This window comes from Adiantum capillus-veneris, chromosome 12 (assembly GCF_014529385.1).
Source record: "Adiantum capillus-veneris isolate H3 chromosome 12, ASM1452938v2, whole genome shotgun sequence".
Classification (NCBI taxonomy): domain Eukaryota; kingdom Viridiplantae; phylum Streptophyta; class Polypodiopsida; order Polypodiales; family Pteridaceae; genus Adiantum; species Adiantum capillus-veneris.
The window spans coordinates 127,759,401-127,779,290 of record NC_140942.1 but is presented as its reverse complement, the minus strand read 5'-3'; the positions used below and the strand labels follow the sequence as shown (position 1 = coordinate 127,779,290).

Genomic DNA, 19,890 nt, shown 5'->3' with positions numbered 1-19,890 from the left:
CTCCCGTACGGTGTCGGTGTGGTGGTGTCTCTAGAAAACCTCTCTGCCTCTGTGTTCTCCATGGTGGAGAGTAGCTCTAGGTCGTCAAAGTCGTAGATGTCCCACTGTCTACTCTGTGTCCTGGCGTTGAAGTCTCCCGTGAGGAAAACTTCTCCAAGCCTGGAGCATTCCATGATCTCCTCCCTGAGACATGCATATGGTGAAAGTGTATCATCCTCCTCCTGTCCGCCTTGTGTATGAGCCTCATCTGTCTCTCCTCCGCCTGTCTGTGCAAATCTAGAACCACTGGGTGCGAAGTAGCAAATGGCAATGTAGAGAATGTGTTCATCAGAGAGCTCAATCCGCACCCACATGTAGCGTGCTCCTGGGTCACGGGCTACTATCCGTGTCCTGCTATGGAGTGAGCGGCGGTAGAGGACTGCTACTCCGCCATATCCTCTAGTGGTGTTGTGCCGTGTGCACTTCCTGTGTGTAGACTCCCACTAATAATCATGTACTCCGGGCGGACCTCTCTCTGAGCTCTCATGTGTCTCTGTGAGTAGAATGATGTCTCTGTCATGCATCACCTTCTCCAATCTCCATGGGTGTGTCCACAGAGAGCCGTTGCAGTTCCAAACTGCCATGTGTATCTCCTCATATAGTGTCCCATAGGCCGCGAGTCCCTATGCTACGGCCTTGCCATCGATGATGACCTGGCCGTCGCGACAGGAGGCTCGTTTTCCTTCATTGCACGCTTGTTGGATCCGGGGCATGCATGCTCTTCGATGCTCCACTTGCATTTTTGCAAGGTCGTCATCTAGGTAGATGAGGGACCCGTGAGACCTCGTAGGATTACCCTCTTTCGGATGAAAAGGGTGCGTGCTTCTTCTCATGGGAATTGGAGTATAAGAGGCCTCTTCTCGGTAGGTCTTTGCCGGCTCGCCAAGCTTTGGTGAAGGGGCTTGGGTCTTCTACTTTGTAACCAAGTGTGTTACATAAGGTTTTACCATCTTTCTTGGGGGTGGATTCCTTCCCTTCTTCAATGCCGGTGACTCGTATATTGAGGCGACGGACATTCCGCATCTTCTCCTCTTCAAGGGTGGTGTGTACAAGGAGAGCTTCTTCCTTGTGGGCGTCCTCTTTCGCTTCTTTCTTGAGGTTCTTCTTGACCACTTCTACCCATCCCTCCTTTGTGGCTTCACACTCAAATTGCAATAATGTACAAAATAGAATACCTTTACAACATATGTGTTATAACTCATATACAAAAGGAAGGGTTTATGTATAAAAGGTTTCATAGCCTATATCTGGTAGCTCACATCTCCAGGTGGTTTTCAAAATGGCTACACACATATATGTATTACGCGTCACATCAAAACTTGCACTAGTGTCGAAGGAGTTCCTATGCCCACCTTTTAATCCTCCCCTTGGACATGTAATACATAATGAAGTCCCGATTATCCACACTGGATGACACTATCCACTAAGGTTACAAGACTATCCACACAGGATGATAATAATACCTCCCCTTGAACTAGAGAAAGTAGAAACCGATCTTCAAAGTACATCTGTAACGAAACAAAACTCCCCTTCGTCCTTAGCTTCTTCTTCTTCGACTATATGAGCTGCTCCTCCCATCGGCGTTTTGCCTTTGTTGTTACTGCTTGATCTTTTGAATAGCACCCAGAAGGAGGAGCCCTTTCTTTCCGCAATTGCTACAAAATTTATTGATATAGTAGTACTTAGCTATATGTCCCATTTTGTCACAGTCGTAGCATTTTGGACGTTGGAAAATGATGTAAAATCTATGGATGATTCGCCCTTGCTATAAAAGCCCCGTTTGTCGGTGTAGGTGAATTTTTATGTTTCTTTTCTTCTGCCTGAAGCGAGCTTACCACATCTTGAAGTGCTGGAGTTGGCTCCTTTTCTTCAAGAATAGTGACTATATGGTCATAGTTGGAAGGAAGTGCACTAAGGAGGCCTACAACTTTGTCGTCTTCTACTCCGCATTGGATGTAGGTCAATTGTGTAAGCATGCTTTTAAGCCTATTAACCAAACTAGCTATGTCTTTCCCCTCGATCATAGTGAGTTTGTAAAGTTGTCTTTTCAAGCTAACTTTACTTCGTTTTGCTTTAGCTCCAAAATTCTCCTCTAGAACTTGCCAAGCCTTGTATGCATGTGTGCACTCATCTATAAAATGAACATAATTATCATGGAGTGTCGTAATTATGATGCCAAGTGTCTGCTCATCTTTTTCTTGATTGAGTGCAGTAGAAGCCCTGGTTTGTGTGCCTTTGTGATCACTTAGAGATCTATTTACTACGCCCCATAATGTTTTCTTCATTAAGTATCCCCTTAGCTTAGTTTGCCAGGTATAGAAACCCTCCCCATCAAATTTTATGATTCCTTTCTCTTCCATGGTGCAAGCGCTCGTGAAAGATGCCAGGAACTTGGTCTTACCGATAGAGACACTCTCTCTAAGGCAGTGTCTTGCCCAATTTACAAAATAGTGTAGGTGTGAGCTTAATAATTTTGCTTTGTGAAGTCACTCTTCATGAATAAGAATCTTGAAGCACCTCTTCACAGGAATGTATTACCCTTATGTGGCTTTGGCGTATTTACCTTGAGACTTCGAAGCGTTTGAAGCCGCTTTAGAACTTGCCTTTGCTTCGGGAGAGCACCAGTCTTGCTTGGTGTAAAGTAAGAGAATAAAGATGCCCGTCTTGATAAAACTTTAAGAGTAATGTTGTCTCAGTGGTATGAGCCCAAAGCCTTTTAGAGAGGTTGCCCGATTTGGACACCGATAGGAATCGTTGTGTATGTGGAGATCGGATCTCGAGCCAATGATGACTTTTGATGTGTGAAGCTCCACTGTTGAGCTTGCTACTGATGTCGAGTTTTGTGATGATGTCGGGCTTGAACTTCCGGAAGTGTGATGTGAGAAACTCTAGTAGCCCATCAACGAGTTAAAAAAGGAATACCTCAAATTCAAAGGAAAACGTTATATATATATATATATATATATATATATATATAGTGTGTGTGTGTGTGTGTAATAATTAAACAAACTAAGAGATGGCGAATTTCGTCAGCAGCAAGTAGCAGACGCCGTTCATACGCTTTGATTTGTCTCATAGGCCGATTTCGGCCTCCTATGGACGTTAAAAAATATTTCTTTCAAATCTTCTCTCTCTCTCTCTCTCTCTCTCTCTCTCTCTCTCTCTCTCTCTCTCTCTCTCTCTCTCTCTCTCTCTCTGTCTCATAGGCCGATTTCGGCCTCCTATGGACGTTAAAAAATATTTCTTTCAAATCTTCTCTCTCTCTCTCTCTCTCTCTCTCTCTCTCTCTCTCTCTCTCTCTCTCTCTCTCTCTCTCTCTCTCTCTCTCTCTCTCTCTCTCTCTCTCTCTCTCTCTCTCTCTCTAGAGGTAGCCTTCAGAGAGAGGTGCTTTTGGCGGACATCACTCACAAAGAGTCACAGATTGTCTTCCGACATCTAGTGCGGCGGAAGAAGAGGGCATTTTTGGCTCGCCTAGAGCAGGATCTATACCAGCTATTCTTGAGTCAGGACTCACTTGAGGCATGGCGGCTCTTTCATGAGCACTCCCCCCCCCCCGCCATCACTTCTACAGAGGCCTGGGGCCAGTATGCATCATCTCTGTACACAGTTCCTGAGCAGCCCCCCCTTCCCGACCCCCCGATCCATGCCCACACACATGTGCTTTTCTCACCGTTGAGATGGTGAGGAAGGCCATTGACAGGATGAGGACTGGGAGAGCATATGATCATGATGGTTTAGTCGCTGAGCATTTCACGCATGCCAAAGATTTACTAGCAGAACTTCTAGCAGTTATGTTTAACCGTGCCATGTATGAGGGCTTGCCTGATACTTGGAGCCTATCTACTTTTGTACCTATCTTCAAGTCGGGAGACCCTATGGAGCCTAGAAATTATCGCACTATCATGATTGGACACACATTGGCACGGTTGTACGCATCTATTCTTGAGCAGCAACAGCTTAGTAGATGGGCAGAGAGGGAGGGGATACGCGCAGCCGGGCAAGCACGTTTCAGAAGGTGTTTTTCTACTCTTGACCATATCTTGACACTCAGAGCCATCATTGAGGAGGGCAGATCGCGTGGGAGACGGATCTATTCTAGCTTTGTGGATTTCCGCAAAGCATTTGAACAGTGCCCACAGCTAGATTGATGCGCAGATTACAACAAATGGGAGTACCCACAGAGCTCATTTGGGGGGTCATGGCATTATACAAGTCAGTAGTGGGGCATGTACGCACCCCAGACGGTCTATCCACACCGGTTCACTCCACTATTGGGGTGAAGCACGGCTGCCCGCTCTCTCCTACTCTATTTGGTATGTATGTGGATGAGGTTTCTGACTACATTGAGAGAGATGGTGATATAGGTGCACAGCTGGCAGAGACATGGATTCCACTATTGTTATATGCTGATGATATTGTATTGATCTCCGACTCTCCGGAGGGGATGCAACGTCACTTGGATGCTTTGCATAGGTTTGCCCAGGAAAGTGGTTTGTCCGTCAACCTTGGTAAAACCAAGGTCATGGTATTTAATACCACCCCACAGTGGATCAGGAGGTCAGCCCCCGCATTCACATACGGCCAGGAGAAGGTGGAGTATACAGATGCTTACACTTACCGTGGAGTGGTTTTTAGTGGGCCAACATTTTCATTGAGGGCAGCAGAGACTAGATTGACCAGAGCCCATGCAACATTGGGTAGATTGGAAAGGATGTGTTCACAGGTTCAGTTTCAGGAGCCTCGGACAAAGCTTTGGCTCTTTGAAATTTTGGTGGCTTTTGCATTGCTTTATGGAGCTGAGATTTGGGGACCTTCACTGGATCATCACGGGAGGACAGGCCGCAGTGATGGATGGGGGGACATGGAGAAGCCTCTGTTCTCTATGATCTCTCGGCTCATTAGAGCCAAGGCTTCAGTACCACCTGCTATTGTACGAGCAGAGCTAGCTGCCCCCCCACTAGTCGTTGAGGTGCTCACCAGATCTGTCTCCTTCATACACTGCATGTGGGAACTTCCCAGAGATAGATATGCACGCCTTGCACTTGAGTCCTCTCGACAATTAGCCATGCAGGGAGATACAGCATGCTCGTATGGGGAGATGACATCATGGTTTCACGCGCATGGGTTCAGCATAGACAGATTGCCTCCCTTCCAGTACTCGCTGGATGCGCCCTCTCTAACTCTTACATAGTCCGAGATCACCAGGCTCATTTGCCAGGACTTGACTCGGTTAGACACCAAGAGGACATGGATACACCCAGCACAGGAGCTGGGCACGAAGATGGCTTTCTACAGAGAGCATCTCCTCCAGCTTACGGAGGATGGTTTTGTGACGAGGCCCAGATAGATGGACACCCACTTATCTCATGGGATACGACGTGCTATTGGCCAGATACGCACATCTTCACACCAGCTAGGGATCGAGACTGGGAGATACAACGGAGTACCAACAGAGGCCAGGACATGCCCCCTGTGTGACATTGAGCCTGAGACAGAGTTGCACTACACATGCCACTGCGCCGTCTACTACGAGATACGAGGCCGCTTCCATTGCTTGTTCAGAGAGGGCTTTGGACCATTCTCTAGAGTCATGCGGTACGAGGATCAGAGATGCCTGGGTTTGTTTTTGCTCGAGCTGCGCAGATAGAGAGAGAGCCTGATGAGAGGAGAGACTAGCGACTCTCACAGACAAATCACAGACTTCTTTAAAGCTGCCACTGGACACCCGGAGGAGTTACTACCACAGCAGAGCTCGTCGCCTTACACGAGAGGCAGACTGATCGACCGAGCGACTTGAGCTGGGGAGATCCAGACACCCGCGACTGCGGAGGACTACACAACATCGACGCAGGCTGCATCAGAGGATTCGGATCACTTTGGCTCGACATGCACGACACCCGATCAGACTACTGACCATGGAGGAGATTAATGAGATCCGCCAGCGATCGATGCTGGATCTCCTGTGATCTAGCTATCCCAGCTAGGTGTTTAGCTGCTTAGTTCACACCTAGCAGTTTAGGAATTTACAGTATTTTATTTTGTCATTTTGTCATTATGTCATTTTGTCATCTTGTTACTCTGACTTTGTATCAGATCCACCACATTGTAACTTTCTGGCAAGGTTGGATCAAAACGTACGTACTGATCCGTTCCGTACCGTACGGACGTTATGTACAGATCCGTACCGTACGGAGCGATCCGTACACCGTTTTTTTTTTTTTTTTTTTTTTTTTTTTTGTTGGGGGGGGTATGGGGTGTGTGGGAAGCCCGTACAATGCTGATTTAAAATAAAAATCCAAATCTCTTGCAATAGTTACATAGTATATGGTTGTCTTGTAAAACATGTCTTTGAATGTCTCTATAAGTTGTTGGCTTCTCTCTTGTTTTTTATTGGAAATGTGCTAGAAAATTTAGTACTTTGCGGTTTTTTTACAAGAGTACGTATTTTTAGTATGTAAAAAATTTTCCTGTACGGAACAACGTACAGTACGTACATATACGCCACGTACAGTACGTTTGGTACCACCTTGCTTTCTAGTCTCATAGGTCACTTTGGCCTTTTGAAGACGCTAATATAACATTTCATTTCATTTTCATCTCTCTCTCTCTCTCTCTCTCTCTCTCTCTCTCTCTCTCTCTCTCTCTCTCTCTCTCTCTGCTCGCAACACCTGCTGCTGCTGAGTTGCACGCCACCTGCCTGCTGCATCGCCATCTCTCTCTCTCTCTCTCTCTCTCTCTCTCTCTCTCTCTCTCTCTCTCTCTCTCTCTCTCTCTCTCTCTCTCTCTCTCTCTCTCTCTCTCTGCTCGCACCACCTGCTGCTGCTGAGTTGCACGCCACCTGCCTGCTGCATCGCCATCGACTGCTACCCTGCTGGCTGCGCCACCTGGGCTGCACCCTGCTGCCTGCGCGACAGCAACGCATGGTCTCTCTCTCAGCTAGACGGGGCTCCTCCCCCCCCCCCCAAGCCCGCAGGTGCATTACAGTGCAGATAGCGCGCAGTAACACCTCCAGATTTTTCGGACCTGCAAACTTTTTTCAGGCCTATAAAAATTACAAATTACAGAATTTACATTTTCAGAATTCTCAGGAGTTGCAGATTTGCAAGGAAATTTCAAAATTTCAGAATTACATAAATTTCAACATTGACAGAAATTAGCAGAAAAGGAAAATCAAAAAATGTATGATTGATATGGGAAACACACATGTATGCATTATGCGGGACAGGGATGTATGTGTGATGTGGACATAGTGGGTTGACTTGGCAGAAGTGCAGATTGTATTTTTGATGGAGGTCATGACTGCTTCGCCGGTATGTAAGCCCCATCCGAAGGCAACCTTTGTGCTTACAAACAAGCGGATTACACAAATGGAGAGGGAGATGAAAGATTGGAAAACAGATATGGAGGGATGGTGGAAAGAGAAGGCCAACCTTCTTCAAATGTTTCTCAACGAAGGCGCGCAGTGGAAGAAAGAGAAAGAGGACCTGCACGCAAAGCTACAAGCACCTAAGGCGGACTCCAAAGCACTTAAAGAAGAGGTCTCAGCTCTCAAGCGAGAACTTGCTGATAGAGCGAGCAGTGGACTAGAGGAGGGGGAATTCCAACCTTCGGTAGTAGAGGAAATCAAGGTCATCAAAGAGCAGGTACAGACGATAAAAGAGGAGGAGAAACAAAAGATGGTAAAGACGTCTTCGTGGATGGATGTGATCACGAAGACGCAAAAGAAGGCGAATGAGGCCGAGAAGTGGATAGAAGTCGCTAAAAAAGGCAAAGGGAAAGAAACCACATCTGTCCCCACTCCTACAATCATCAACATGACTCTAGAAGAAGAACAACGAAGGAAAACTAGAGCTTTGCATATAAGAGTAACCGGTCTAAAAGACCGAGATGATGTGGAAGGGGAAGTTGAAGAACTTCTCCGCATGATGGGTAGTGAGACTACTCATACAAAGGCATGGAGGGTGGGGAAGAAGACACAAGGTAATGGGGAGACTTCAAAAGGGAGAGCTCTAATCATCCGTTTCCCATCCATGGAGGCAAAGAAGGACTTCTTGAAGAAGCGTCCTACACTAAAGAAAACGGGCATATTCCTTGGAGATGACCTCATTCTAAAACAACTTGCACATATGAGAGAGGTAATGCCAGAGATTCAAGCGGCAAGGGAGAAGGGAAAGACGGCCTTCTACAGAGATGGCCGGGTTGTGATTGTAGAGCGGCGCTCCACATGTCGGTGCGAGACCCATGGGACCACCCTCAAAGTTGCCAGGTGGAATTGTAATGGATCTATGCGACTTGATGTGGGCGCCTTTGAGGATAGTTTCAGGGGAAGAGACATCGTCTTCTACTCTGAGACACATCAGGCCCCTGGGCAGTCTATGCCTCACATTAGTGGATATAGATGGGAGACTGTCTATAGACAGGAGACACGATCAGAACGCAGAGGGCGGGGATCAGGAGAAGTGGCAGTGTTATTCAGGGAGGAGTTGCAGCCATTGATACATATAGCCCGCAGAGATGAGCAAGCTAGGTACATGTGGGTGAGACTGAGAGCAGAGACAGACAGATATCTTTACATTGCTATTTGCTACTTTCCCCCGAGCACGTCAGTGTATGCACCACCAAGAGGACAGTCCCCATTCTCTATTTTGGATGATGACATATGGGAGTTCTCTAGAGATGGTGACATCATCATTCTAGAGGATTTCAATGCTAGGACTGCCCATCATCAGACAGTATTTTATGATAGTTCAAAGGAGATGCTGAGAGAGTTGGATGTTGCAGAGACAAGCCTATCCAGACTATCACAAGATGGAGAACACACTGAGTATGGACGACACTTGATAGACATGGGGACTGCACATGGATTGGCCATCTTGAATGGCCTACAGAGATTTCCCGCTTCAGGGGGTTTTACATGCTTTCCACACAGACATGGAGCCAGCACAGTGGATTATGTCATGGCACAGCCGAGCTTCATCTCTAGTATCCAGGATCTCACCGTTGGACCCAGACCTGTTGGTGTGGCAGTGGATCATGCTCTTGTGTCAATGACCATCTCTTTTCAGTTTAGTGTAGCACACAGGCTACGGACAGCAGCCCCTACTCGCTACACCTTCACGTAGGAGACAGACTCTGTATACATAGATGGGATCTACAGACGCCTATGCACAGAGGAGCCACGGCGACCTCTGGAGGAACTTACTACTATATTGACACAGACACTACATGATGCAGCAGCAGAGGCATACCCACATACCCAGCCTGAGAAGAGACGCCGTTCGGGGAGCATGCCCCAAAACAGTTGGTATGATGAGGAATGCCGGGACACTAGAACAAGACTTTAGAGGGAGGTGCTTTTGGGGGACATCACTCACAGACAGTCACAGATTGACTTCCGACGCCTAGTGCAGCGGAATAAGAGGGCATTTTTGGCTCGGCTAGAGCAGGATCTATTTCAGTTGTTCTTGAGTCAAGACTCGAGTGAGGCATGGCGGCTCTTTCAGGAGCACTCTCCCCCCCCCTACCATCACTTCTACAAAGGATTGGGGCCAGTACCCATCATCTCTGTACACAGTTCCTGAGCAGCCCCCCCTTCCCGACCCTCCTGATCCATGCCCACACACATGTGCTTTTTTCACCGCAGAGATGGTGAGGAAGCCCATTGACAGGATGAGGACTGAGAGAGCATACGATCATGATGGTTTAGTGGCTCAGCATTTCACGCATGCCAGAGATCTACTAGCAGAGCTTCTAGCAGTGATGTTTAACCGTACAATGTGTGAGGGCTTGCCTGATACTTGGAGCCTATCTACTATTGTACCTATCTTCAAGTCGGGAGACCCTATGGAGCCTAGGAATTATCGCACTATCATGATTGGACACACATTGGCACGGTTGTACGCATCTATTCTTGAGCAGCAGCTGAGTAGATGGGCAGAGAGGGAGGGGATACGCGTAGCCGTGCAGGCAGGGTTCAGGAGGGGTTTTTCTACTCTTGACCATATCTTCACACTCAGAGCCATCAGAGGAGGGTAGATCGCGTGGGAGACGGATCTATTGTAGCTTTGTGGATTTCCGCAAAGGATTTGACACAGTGCCTAGAGCTAGATTGATGCGCAGATAACAGCAGATGGGAGTACCCACAGAGCTCATTTGGGGGTCATGGCATTATACAGGTCAGTAGTGGGGCAGGTACGCACCTCAGAGGGTCTATCCACACCAATTCACTCCACTATTGGGTTGAAGCAGGGCTGCCCGCTCTCTCCTACTCTATTTGGTATGCATGTGGATGAGGTTTCTGACTACATTGAGGGAGATGGTGATAGAGGTGCACAGCTGGCAGGGACATGGATTCCATTATTGTTATATGCTGATGATATTGTGTTGATCTCCGACTCTCCGGAGGGGATGCAACGTCACTTGGATGCTTTGAATAGGTTTGCTCAGGAAAGTGGTTTGTTCGTCAACCTTGGTAAAACCAAGGTCATGGTATTTAATACCACCCCACAGTGGATCAGGAGGTCAGCGCCAGCATTCACATACGGCCAGGAGACGGTGGAGTATACAGATGCGTACACTTACCTCGGAGTGGTTTTTAGTGGGCCAGCATTTTCATTGAGGAGGGCAGTAGAGACTAGACGGACCAGAGCCCATGCAGCATTGGGTAGATTGGAAAGGATGTGTTCACAGGTTCAGTTTCAGGAGCCTCGGACGAAGCTCTAGCTCTTCGACACTCTGGTGGCTTCTGCATTGCTTTATGGAGCTGAGATTTGGGGACCTTCATTGAATCATCACGGGAGGACAGGCCGCAGTGATGGATGGGGGGACATGGAGAAGCCTCTGGTCTCTATGATCTTGCGGCTCATTGGAGCCAAGGCCTCAGTACCACGTGCTATTGTTTGAGCAGAGCTAGCTGCCCCCCCACTAGTGGTTGAGGCGCTCACTAGATCGGTCTCTTTCATACACCGCATGTGGGAACTTCCCAGAGACAGATATGCCCGCCTTGCACTTGAGTCCTCTCGACAGTTAGCCATGCAGGGAGATACAGCATGCTGGTATGGGGAGATGACATCATGGTTTCAGGCGCATGGGTTCAGCATAGACAGATTGCCTCCCTTCCAGTGGTCACTGGATGCACCCTCTCTGACTCTTACACAGTCCGAGATCACCAGGCTCACCCGCCAGGACTTGACTCAGCTAGACACCAGGAGGACATGGATACAGCCAGCACAGGAGCTGGGCACGAAGATGGCTTTCTACGGAGAGCATCTTTTCCAGCTTACGGAGGATGGTTTTGTGACGAGGCCCGGATACATGGACACCCACTTGTCTCATGGGATACGATGTGCTATCGGCCAGATACGTACATCTTCACACCAGCTACGGATCGAGACTGGGAGATACAACGGAGTACCAGCAGAGGCCAGGACATGCCCCCTGTGTGACATCGAGCCTGAGACAGAGTTGCACTACACATGCCACTACCCCGTCTACTACGAGATACGAGGCCGCTTCCATTGCTTGTTGAGAGAGGGCTTTGGACCATTCTCCAGAGTCATGCAGTACGAGGATCAGAGATGCTTGGGTTTGTTTTTGCTCGAGCTACGCAGACAGAGAGAGAGCCTGATGAGAGGAGAGGCCAGCCAATCCCAGAGACAGATCACAGATTTCTTTAGAGCTGCCGCTGGACACCCGGAGAAGTTACTACCACAGCAAAGCTCGTCGTCTCACACCAGAGGCACATTGATCGACCGAGCGACTGAGCTGGGAAGATCCAGACGCCCACGACCGCGGAGGACTACATAGCATCGGCAGAGGCTGCATTAGAGGATTCGGATCACTTTGGCTCGACATGCACGACGCCCGGTCAGACTACTGACCATGGAGGAGATTGATGAGATCCGCCAGCGACGGATGCTGGATCTCTTGTGATCTAGCTATCCCAGCTAGCTGCTGTTCACACCTAGTAGTTTAGGATTCCATAGTATTTTATTGTGACATTTGTCATTTCATTTTTGTCATTGTTGTCATCTTGTTACTCTGACTCTGACTTTGTATCAGATCCACCACATTGTAACTTTCTGGTCTCATAGGTCACTTTGGCCTTTTGAAGACGTTAATATAACATTTCATTTCATTTCTCTCTCTCTCTCTCTCTCTCTCTCTCTCTCTCTCTCTCTCTCTCTCTCTCTCTCTCTCTCTCTCTCTCTCTCTCTCTCTCTCTCTCTCTCTCTACACTGTATGAAGCTATGGCTGCTCTAGCCTTCAAACCCCCTTGAGCTGATTGCACCTCCATGTTCATTTCAGGCACCATCAATCCACCCGCTCGCTACAATGTTGGGCAGGAAGTAAAGCAGTAGTAAAAAACAAGACAAAACAAACACAATAGGTTTACAAAAGTAGCTACCCTGCCTTAAAGCCTTCTACACCCAGCTTTTGATCACAATGGAGCTGAGCTTCAGCACCCAAAAGTTTTCCCATTCTACAAACCTGCAACAACCTTTTCGCTAAACCATCTCATTGTATGAATGTGATACGAGTGTCCAAAAAACTCAGATCACCTTCTCCGCACCAAATTTGGAGTAGAGCGTCTCACATAGTTTCTTTGAGGGGCCAGAAAACCATTTACCTCTCTGAACAACAATACACCATAATCAGTACCTTCACAAGGAAAGGAGAGACTTATGACAACCTGAGTCTGATGGAATAAAAATTGTGGGACTACTAGTTTATAAGGATCAGCTAAGCTTGTGTTCACCTCACACAGTCATTACCTTCTCAGCCTCCTTGCAGAAATTTGCTTCAGGAGTACAAACATTATCCTTGCATATGTCCATTAAGGTTCTGTACGTAGACTATGAGACAGGCAGACAGCTTTCATATGCAATTAAAAGTAGACAAAATAGTGTCATAAAAGCACATACAATTTTTCTGCCAATGCAGTGAGATAGATGACTGGTTTTAAAGCTGACCCTGGAGGCCGATAAGCCTGGAAAATTGTCAGTGTACAGACAAGTTTCCAATATTCATCATTCATGAATCATTAATAGAAGTATGAAAAACAATACCTGTGTGCTCCAGTTGAAATTGCTTTCAATGTAGTCTCTACCACCTATCAAAACACGTACTCCTCCATCTGAATGATCAATTGCTGCCAAGGCTGCCTCTAGCCTTCATAAGCAATTGATCCAGGTAGAGTCAGTGTACAAAATACATGTACCAAGCACATGAATAAAAAGCAAAATTACTTAGGGGTCCTCAATTCAAAGGAAACTTCAATTCCAATAAACTACAAGGATCCTCCTTTTAATGTTCACAATTTAGGTTTATTCAGCATCACCTTATGAAAGCATACCTTGCATCAACTGCTACCTTCAACTCCTCTTGGAGATTTTTTATGGACGCTTCCAAGGCCTGCTTTCTGCAAGCATCAAAGTTTCCTCGTGCCGAGTCAGATGAGCATCACATGGTCGTATTTAATACTGAGATAATTGTGCAAACCTAGAAGAGAACTTCTTGTCAATTTTTGCAGCAGTTTGTTCTACAAGTTTTGTTGCTTCACTATGACCCGTACCTTCCCTGATCAATATAGCGGCAACTTTATCAACAAATCAATGGATGATATTTCTGAATCATGAAGTAATTGTTGAATGCAGCGAACCAACGAAAGAGCTTAGAATCCAATAAATTGCAGTAGTCACAACTAATGATATAGTGGAGACGTCATCAACAAATCAAAGAATGATCTTGCTGAATCATTGAGTAATTCTTGAATGTAGTGAACCAACAAAACAGCTTAGAATCCATATTATTAGAATAGTCACAACTAACAAGCTACCCTTACTTGGAGTAAATCTTTGAAGTAACCTTCTTGATGACAGTGTTTTTTGTTGTTTGTAACTCCTCTAGCTTCTTTTGCAATTGCATTATGGCTAGCTCTGCAAGACAAACTTGCTGTCTGTCCATTTGAGCTCTCCCCTCCTGAACAACTTTCTCCGCAACCTCTTGCATTCCAAGGTCGAGCGTTGTGTAAACCTAGCACGTCAAAAGAGAGCATACCCCAATCAAAGTACAACCTTTAATTAAATTTTTTTATGACTGCATAAACATTGAGTTATATATTTAATGTGTACCTCTAGATTATATCTCCATCCACTGTATCACATACCACCATCCTCAATGTATCTTCTTCACTTACACATTTTCCTGATTTATAAGCCACACCTGAGCATTTATTGCTTTAAAGCCGTTACCCATTACCCGTACTATTGAAGTAAGCCTCCTCATTTCAACTCTAGGGAAACCGCCCCCCACCCAACACAGACCAAACCCCCCCCCCCCCCCCCCCCCCCCGTTTGATTGGATGTATCCACCCACACCACACCGTTATCAATGTCTGGTCCTTTAATGAAAGGTAAAGCCATTTATCAAACCTCCTCCAAAGAGGAATCAACCAACCATTCAAGGGAAAATTCTCTAGTCACCCACAATTAGAGAAAATCGACGAGTCTTTGGAGGATGACACCTCATGAACTGAAGCGTAACTCATCCTCCCTTTTGCCTACATAAGAGGAATACATATACTCATTTTGTGAAAGCAAAAATAATCAACTTAGTTCCATTTCCTTTCAGATCAGTGAGCGCATTAATTGTGTCACTTATACCAAGAAAATGCACACTATGTCACAAAGTGATGACGTGAGATGCTCGACAAGAAGAGAAATGGCCAGGTGGACAAGAGAAACGAAACCTAAAGAACAGAGGAAGTTCTCAATCCAGAAAGTATGGCTGAGGGGCCTAAAACTGAAAGGAATAAAGGATTTTTAAATCCTAGTTCCCACCCAACTTGGGGAGCACCGGCCAAGGGACCTAAAACCCTAAAAACCAAAAGCTCGAACTCTGAGGCTGATTTCCAAAAATGGCGCTGACATGCTGACGTGGCAAAACGTACGGACGTTGATGTGGCAAGGCTGTACGGATTTCCACGATTTGTGTTGGAGATTTTGGAGTTTCTTGCGCTAGCTTTAGGGAGCAGATGCTTTTAGGGTTTAGTGCTTTAGCGTGAAGTGCTTTTGGGGCTCTGCTTTTGGTCAACCCTTGTACTCTTTATAAGAGCCCTTGGGGCCTCACTCTGCAGAGCATATGGATGCAGAGTCGAGCAACGGACCCTCAGGAGTGTACTATTGCAACACTTAATTATAAAGAAATACTAGAAGGGGCGCCAGTCTTTGGGGCCAGTATATCTGGGCGCAAAACTCCGCCCTGCCGTCTCTCTCTCTCTCTCTCTCTCTCTCTCTCTCTCTCTCTCTCTCTCTCTCTCTCTCTCAGGGGTGTCACTAAAGAAAAAACCTCTCTGTGTAGCTCCCCACCCCACCACCCCAACCTCCTCTCTCTCTCTCTCTAAGCTTATTTGTCTCCAATGTTATCTTGCAGTTGTCAATAGCCACTGAGGACAAAGTTTTTCCAGTAGTAGCTTTTGACAGGGCTGCTAGAAGCCTAATGGGTTGCTCCGCAGATGAGTTTTACCATTTTGCTTCTTGTAATCCTTGTGCAGAGTTCAGTTTTGGCCTCCTATGGACGTCAATAGAATCTCTCTCTCTCTCTCTCTCTCTCTCTCTCTCTCTCTCTCTCTCTCTCTCTCTCTCTCTCTCTCTCTCTCTCTCGGTGTGGGGCATAGAAACAGGAAACGACGCTGCAGATTTGCGGCTCAACTTTCAGCTCTCTCTCTCTCTCTCTCTCTCTCTCTCTCTCTCTCTCTCTCTCTCTCTCTCTCTCTATGATCTCCCGATTGATCTATGATCTCCCGATTGATTAGAGCCAAGGCCTCCGTACCTCACGCGATCATTCGAGCAGAGCTAGCTGCCCCCCCCATGGAGATTGAGGCGCTTACCAGATCAGTGTCCTTTGTGCACAGCCTATGGGATACTACTAGAGACAGATATGCTAGATTGGCCCTTGAGTCTTCCAGACAGTTAGCTCTACAGGGGGACACTTCATGCTGGTATGCACAGATGACTTCATGGTTTCAAACGCATGGCTTCACCATGGACAGGTTGCCCCCTTTCCAGTATTCTCTTCAGGCACCCTCGCTGTCTCTTACACGGGTGGAGATCACTAGACTCATTCGTCAGGACCTGATCCAGCTCGACACCAGGAGGACATGGATAGAGCCGCCTCAGGAGTTGAGCACGAAGATGGCTTTCTATAGAGAGCATCTTCTCCACCTCACAGGAGATGGGTTTGTGATTCGACCCAGCTACATGGACACACATATGTCTCATGGTTTGCGTTGTGCCATTGGTCAGATACGCACATCCTCACATCAGCTCGAGATTGAGACCGGTAGATTCAGAGGGATACCAGCAGACAGCAGGATATGCCGATTATGCCAGAGAGAGCCAGAGACAGAGTTGCACTACATATGTCATTGCACAGTGTTCTATGAGATACGAGGGCGTTTCCACTGCTTATTCAGAGAGGGTTTTGGTCCTCTATCTAGGGTCATGAGTTATGAGGATCAGAGATGTCTTGGACTATATCTACTTGAGTTACACAGGTATAGAGACACTTTACTGGGGAGAGCTAGAGAGAGGCAGTCCCAGAGACACATTACAGATTTCTTTTCACTAGATATGGGACAGCCAGAGGAGCAGCCACCACTGCAGAGCTCGTCCCACACTCATTCGACCACTACTGGCACTCTCATCGACCGAGCACTGGAGCTACAGAGATACAGACGACCGCGACTGAGGAGAGGAGCTACACAGCATCGACGGAGACTACAACAGAAGATTCGAGCCATACTCTCTCGACATCCAGAGTGCAGATGAGGATGGATCCTCACCATTTCTTCCATCTTTGTTTCACACACTGTTACATCCAGAGTGCAGATGAGGATGGATCCTCACCATTTCTTCCATCTTTGTTTCACACACTGTTACATCCAGTTTACCGGGTACCTATTGTATCAGCTGCTACACCCACGTAGTTTTAGATTGTAGTAGTAGTAGTAGTATTTTGTTCCACTTCTAGTTCTTTTGTACCCAGACATGGTATTAGATTCACTATTTTGTAACTGATTGGTCTCATAGGTCATTTTGGCCTTTTGAAGACGTTAATATAACATTTCATTTCTCTCTCTCTCTCTCCAGCCTCAGCACCTCAGCGCGCAGGTTTCAGTCAGCTCCACAGCGCGCAGGTTTCAGCCTCAGCACCACAGCGCCTCAGCGCGCAGGTTTCAGTCAGCTCCACAGCGCGCAGGTTTCAGCCTCAGCACCACAGCGCGCAAATTTCGGCCTCAGCAACACAGTGCGCAAGTTTTCAGCCTCAGTACCACAGCGCACAGGTTTTAAGGCAGGCTGGGGTTGTTGAAAGTACAGGGCTGCAGAAACGAAAAGGGAGCATGTCACTGGCGCACCCTCTCTCTCTCTCTCTCTCTTTATCAACACAGTGCTAGACTTCCCATCGCCGTCACCCTCTGCAGTGCCCACCAGCTTTACCGGCTTGCAACGTTCATCAAACCTGCAGGGATTTATTTGCAAGGAATTTGAAAACTGCAAAGCTCACAGAAATTGCAAATTGACACATACAGAAAGCAAACATATGCCATGTAGGCTGAATGGGGAAACATATGTATGCATAATGCGGTGCGTATAGGTTGCTCTCTCCTCTCTCTCAGAAAGTGAAACAAATAAGGCAAGACAAATGGCGGCGCACTACATGGTCACAAGCAAGAGGATGACAGCCATTGAAAAGGAGTTGAAAGAATGCAAAGCTCACATGGATGAGTGGAAGAAAGAGAAGAATTTAATTCTCGAATGGAAAAAGAGGGAGGAACAGGCGAGGGAACTAGAACGCAAGGAGTTCCGGGACGAAATTCAAGCTTTAAAAAGTAGCATCTCAGCCCTTCGGGAGGAACTCGACGAAACCAAAGAGGGAAGACGCCTCGAAGATGGGGAAATTCAGCCATCAATGATTGACGAGCTGAATAGTATACGAGCACAAGTCAAAGAAATAAAGGAGGAAGTAGAAATGAAGACCTCATGGGTGGAGGTTCTCTCCAAAACGCAAAAGCAAAATGGACGAGGCTGAAAAATGGATTGAAGTTGTCAAGAAGGGAAAGGGCAAGGAAATTCCGACTACACCCGACATCATCAACAAAACACTAGAAGAGGAACAACGAAGAAGGGTACGCGCTCTACACGTGAGAGTGACCGGCCTAAAAGATTCAGATAAGGTGGACCAAGAGGTGAAGAACCTCATGTCCATGATGGGGGTGGAGAAGCCCTCGCACACACAAGCTTGGAGAGTGGGCAAGAAGAGTGAAGGTAATGGGGAGAGTTCAAAAGGACGGGCTCTCATTTTGCGCTTTCCCTCCATGGAAGAAAAGAAAGACTTTTTAAAGAAGAGGCCAACCCTCAAGAAAACAGGTATCTTTTTAGGAGATGATCTTACGCTCTCACAGCTTGCACATATGAGAGAGGTCATGCCAGAGATTATAGCAGCAAGGGAGAAGGGGAAGTTAGCTTTCTACAGAAATGGACGAGTAGTGATTACAGAGCACCGCTCTACATGACGGTGCGAGACCTATGGGACCACTCTCAGGATGGCAGTTTGGAACTGTAATGGTTCGTATAGACTTGATGTGGGGGCCTTTGAGGATAGCTTCAGAGACAGAGACATTGTTTTCTACTCAGAGACTCATCAGGCTCCAGGACAGTTGATGCCGCACATATCAGGATACAGATGGGAGACAGCTTGTAGGACATGCACCAGAACTGCACATGGGACTAGAGGATCAGGAGGTGTAGCAGTTCTTTTCAGAGAGGAGCTCCAACCACTATTACGCATAGTTCGGAGAGATGATCAGGCCAGATACTTGTGGGTGAGGCTGAGGGCAGAGACTGGACGTTTCTTGTACATCGCCATATGCTATTTTCCTCCCAGCACTTCAGTATATGCTTCACCCAGAGGACAGTCTCCTTACTCTGCACTTGATGATGATATCTGGGAGTTCTCCAGAGATGGAGACATCATACTCCTGGGGGATTTCAATGCCCGTATAGGCAGCTCACAGACACTCTTCTATGACACATCAGAGGAGATGCTTAGAGAGCTAGAGCCAGAGGAGTTGGGACTTGAGAGATGCTCACACGACAGAGAGCATACAGAGTATGGGAGATACCTGAGAGAGATGACGACTACTCACAGTTTAGCCATACTGAATGGCTTAACGACTTTCCCATTGTCTACAGGTTTTACTTGTTTTCCACATAGACATGGGTCCAGCACTGTAGACTATGTTCTGACACATCCGAGCTTTATCTCTCACATTCAGGATTTCACAGTGGGGCCCAGGCCAGTTGGGATAGCAGTAGATCATGCACTTTTAACATTATCAGTCTCCTTTGAGTACAATACATCTCAGGCCTCACGGAGTGGTGGACATACACGCTATACTTTTACACCAGAGACTGACTCAGTCTATGTAGAGGAGATACGTAGGCTTTTATGCACATCAGAGCCAGTATACACAGTGGAGGAGATCACATCTATGCTGACAGTGACATTACATGGGGCAGCGACAGAGGCATATCCACACACTCAGCCGGGGCAGACGTCTTTCTGGACACATGCCTCAAAACAACTGGTATGATGAGGAGTGTAGACAAAGGAGAGCTCAGATACAGCGGGACCTTACATTGGGAGTGATCACCTATAGACAGTCTCGCATTGCTACACGACGACTAGTGCGGCGGAAGAAGCGAGCTTTCTTGGTCCAGATGGAGCAAGATTTATATCAGCTCTTCCTTAGTAGAGATTCAGGAGAGGCTTGGCGTCTATTCCATGAGA

General features: G+C 47.0%; 1 protein-coding gene across 6 annotated transcripts in view; it reads right to left on the bottom strand.

Moving 5' to 3' along the window:
* LOC147446489 (uncharacterized) overlaps positions 1-19,890 on the bottom strand; it is a 187,926-nt gene that overhangs the window by 66,908 nt on the left and 101,128 nt on the right. Inside the window, exons 6-13 of one of the 6 annotated variants that reach the window (XM_086525695.1) lie at positions 13,883-14,073; positions 13,540-13,617; positions 13,394-13,459; positions 13,107-13,209; positions 12,963-13,027; positions 12,813-12,882; positions 12,600-12,671; positions 12,451-12,528 (exon numbers count right to left, since the gene is read on the bottom strand). In XM_086525695.1, the coding sequence (XP_086381821.1) occupies positions 12,451-12,528; positions 12,600-12,671; positions 12,813-12,882; positions 12,963-13,027; positions 13,107-13,209; positions 13,394-13,459; positions 13,540-13,617; positions 13,883-14,073 (723 nt within the window). The remainder of the gene's footprint in view (positions 1-12,450; positions 12,529-12,599; positions 12,672-12,812; positions 12,883-12,962; positions 13,028-13,106; positions 13,210-13,393; positions 13,460-13,539; positions 13,618-13,882; positions 14,074-19,890) is intronic. The other 5 variants (XM_086525696.1, XM_086525697.1, XM_086525698.1 and 2 more) reach the window with 5 other exon arrangements.